This window comes from Hibiscus syriacus, unplaced genomic scaffold (genome assembly GCF_006381635.1).
Source record: "Hibiscus syriacus cultivar Baekdansim isolate YM2019G1 unplaced genomic scaffold, ASM638163v2 tig00111427_pilon, whole genome shotgun sequence".
Taxonomy (NCBI): domain Eukaryota; kingdom Viridiplantae; phylum Streptophyta; class Magnoliopsida; order Malvales; family Malvaceae; genus Hibiscus; species Hibiscus syriacus.
The window spans coordinates 5,735,520-5,736,538 of NW_024063088.1; the positions used below are offsets into that span (position 1 = coordinate 5,735,520).

Consider the following 1,019-nt stretch of genomic DNA (forward strand, 5'->3'; position numbering starts at 1 on the left):
ATCAATTCCCTAGCATCGTGAGAAGTCTTATTCACTATGGCACCTCCACTGGATGTATCCATCATCTTTCTCTCCATGGGTAGTAGTCCTTCATAGAAATATTGGATGAGAAGTTGCTCAGAAATCCCATGTTGAGGGCATCTTGCACACAGTCGTTTGAATCTTTCCCAATACTCGTGAAGGTTCTCAACATCTTTTTGTTTTATTCCACATATCTCCCTTCGAATGTCAGTGACTCTTGAAGCAGGGAAAATTTATCAAGGAACATCCTCACCATCTCATCCCAAGTAGTTACAGAACCAAGGGGTAAATAGAAGAGCCAATCTTTAGCTCTATCGGTTAGGGAGAATGGAAAAACACGTAATTTGATCTGCTCTTCAATCACTCCATGTGGTCTTATACTTGAACATACCACGTGGAATTCCTTCAAATGCTTATGGGGATCTTCATTCTCAAGACCATGAAAAGTAGGCAACAAATGAATCAAACCAGATTTTAATTCAAAAGCTACCTCCAAAGCTGGGTAGTCAATGCAGAGCGGTTGTTGATTCAGATTTAGTGCAACCAATTCTCTTAGTGTTCTTTCTTCGTTGGACATTGTTCCTTTTATTTCAGAATCACTGGATGAATCAACCAAGTTGAGTACAGATTCCGATTCAGGGGATGATTAAGAGGAAGCTTGTTTGTTGCGCAAGTTAGTTTCTTTCCTTAACATGCGAGCGGTCTTCTCGATCTCAGGATCGTATTGAAGTTCACCTGCACGAGAAGAACGGGGCATCAAAATACGTCTAAATGACACCAATCCCCGGAAACGGCGCCAAAAATTTGGTGGGTGTCAAATCCAACAAATAATAATACTTGCTTTTAGAAATATAAATTTGTAGTAGCTGTAAGCAAGGTCGAATCCACAGGGATTGGGTAGACTTATTTTAATGAAAATTAAAGCAAATAAAAGGGGTTTTAAAATCGAGAAGAAATCAAAAAGAAAAAGCATTTAAAATCAACCAAAAAATTAGAGA

General features: G+C 38.9%; 1 protein-coding gene across 1 annotated transcript; it reads right to left on the reverse strand.

Annotated features, from left to right (window-relative positions):
- Positions 1 to 202: 202 nt before the first annotated feature.
- LOC120163199 lies at positions 203 to 598 on the reverse strand. Its single transcript, XM_039173192.1, has one exon. The coding sequence runs from the start codon at positions 596 to 598 to the stop codon at positions 203 to 205; it is 396 nt and encodes a 131-aa protein (XP_039029123.1).
- Positions 599 to 1,019: the final 421 nt, after the last annotated feature.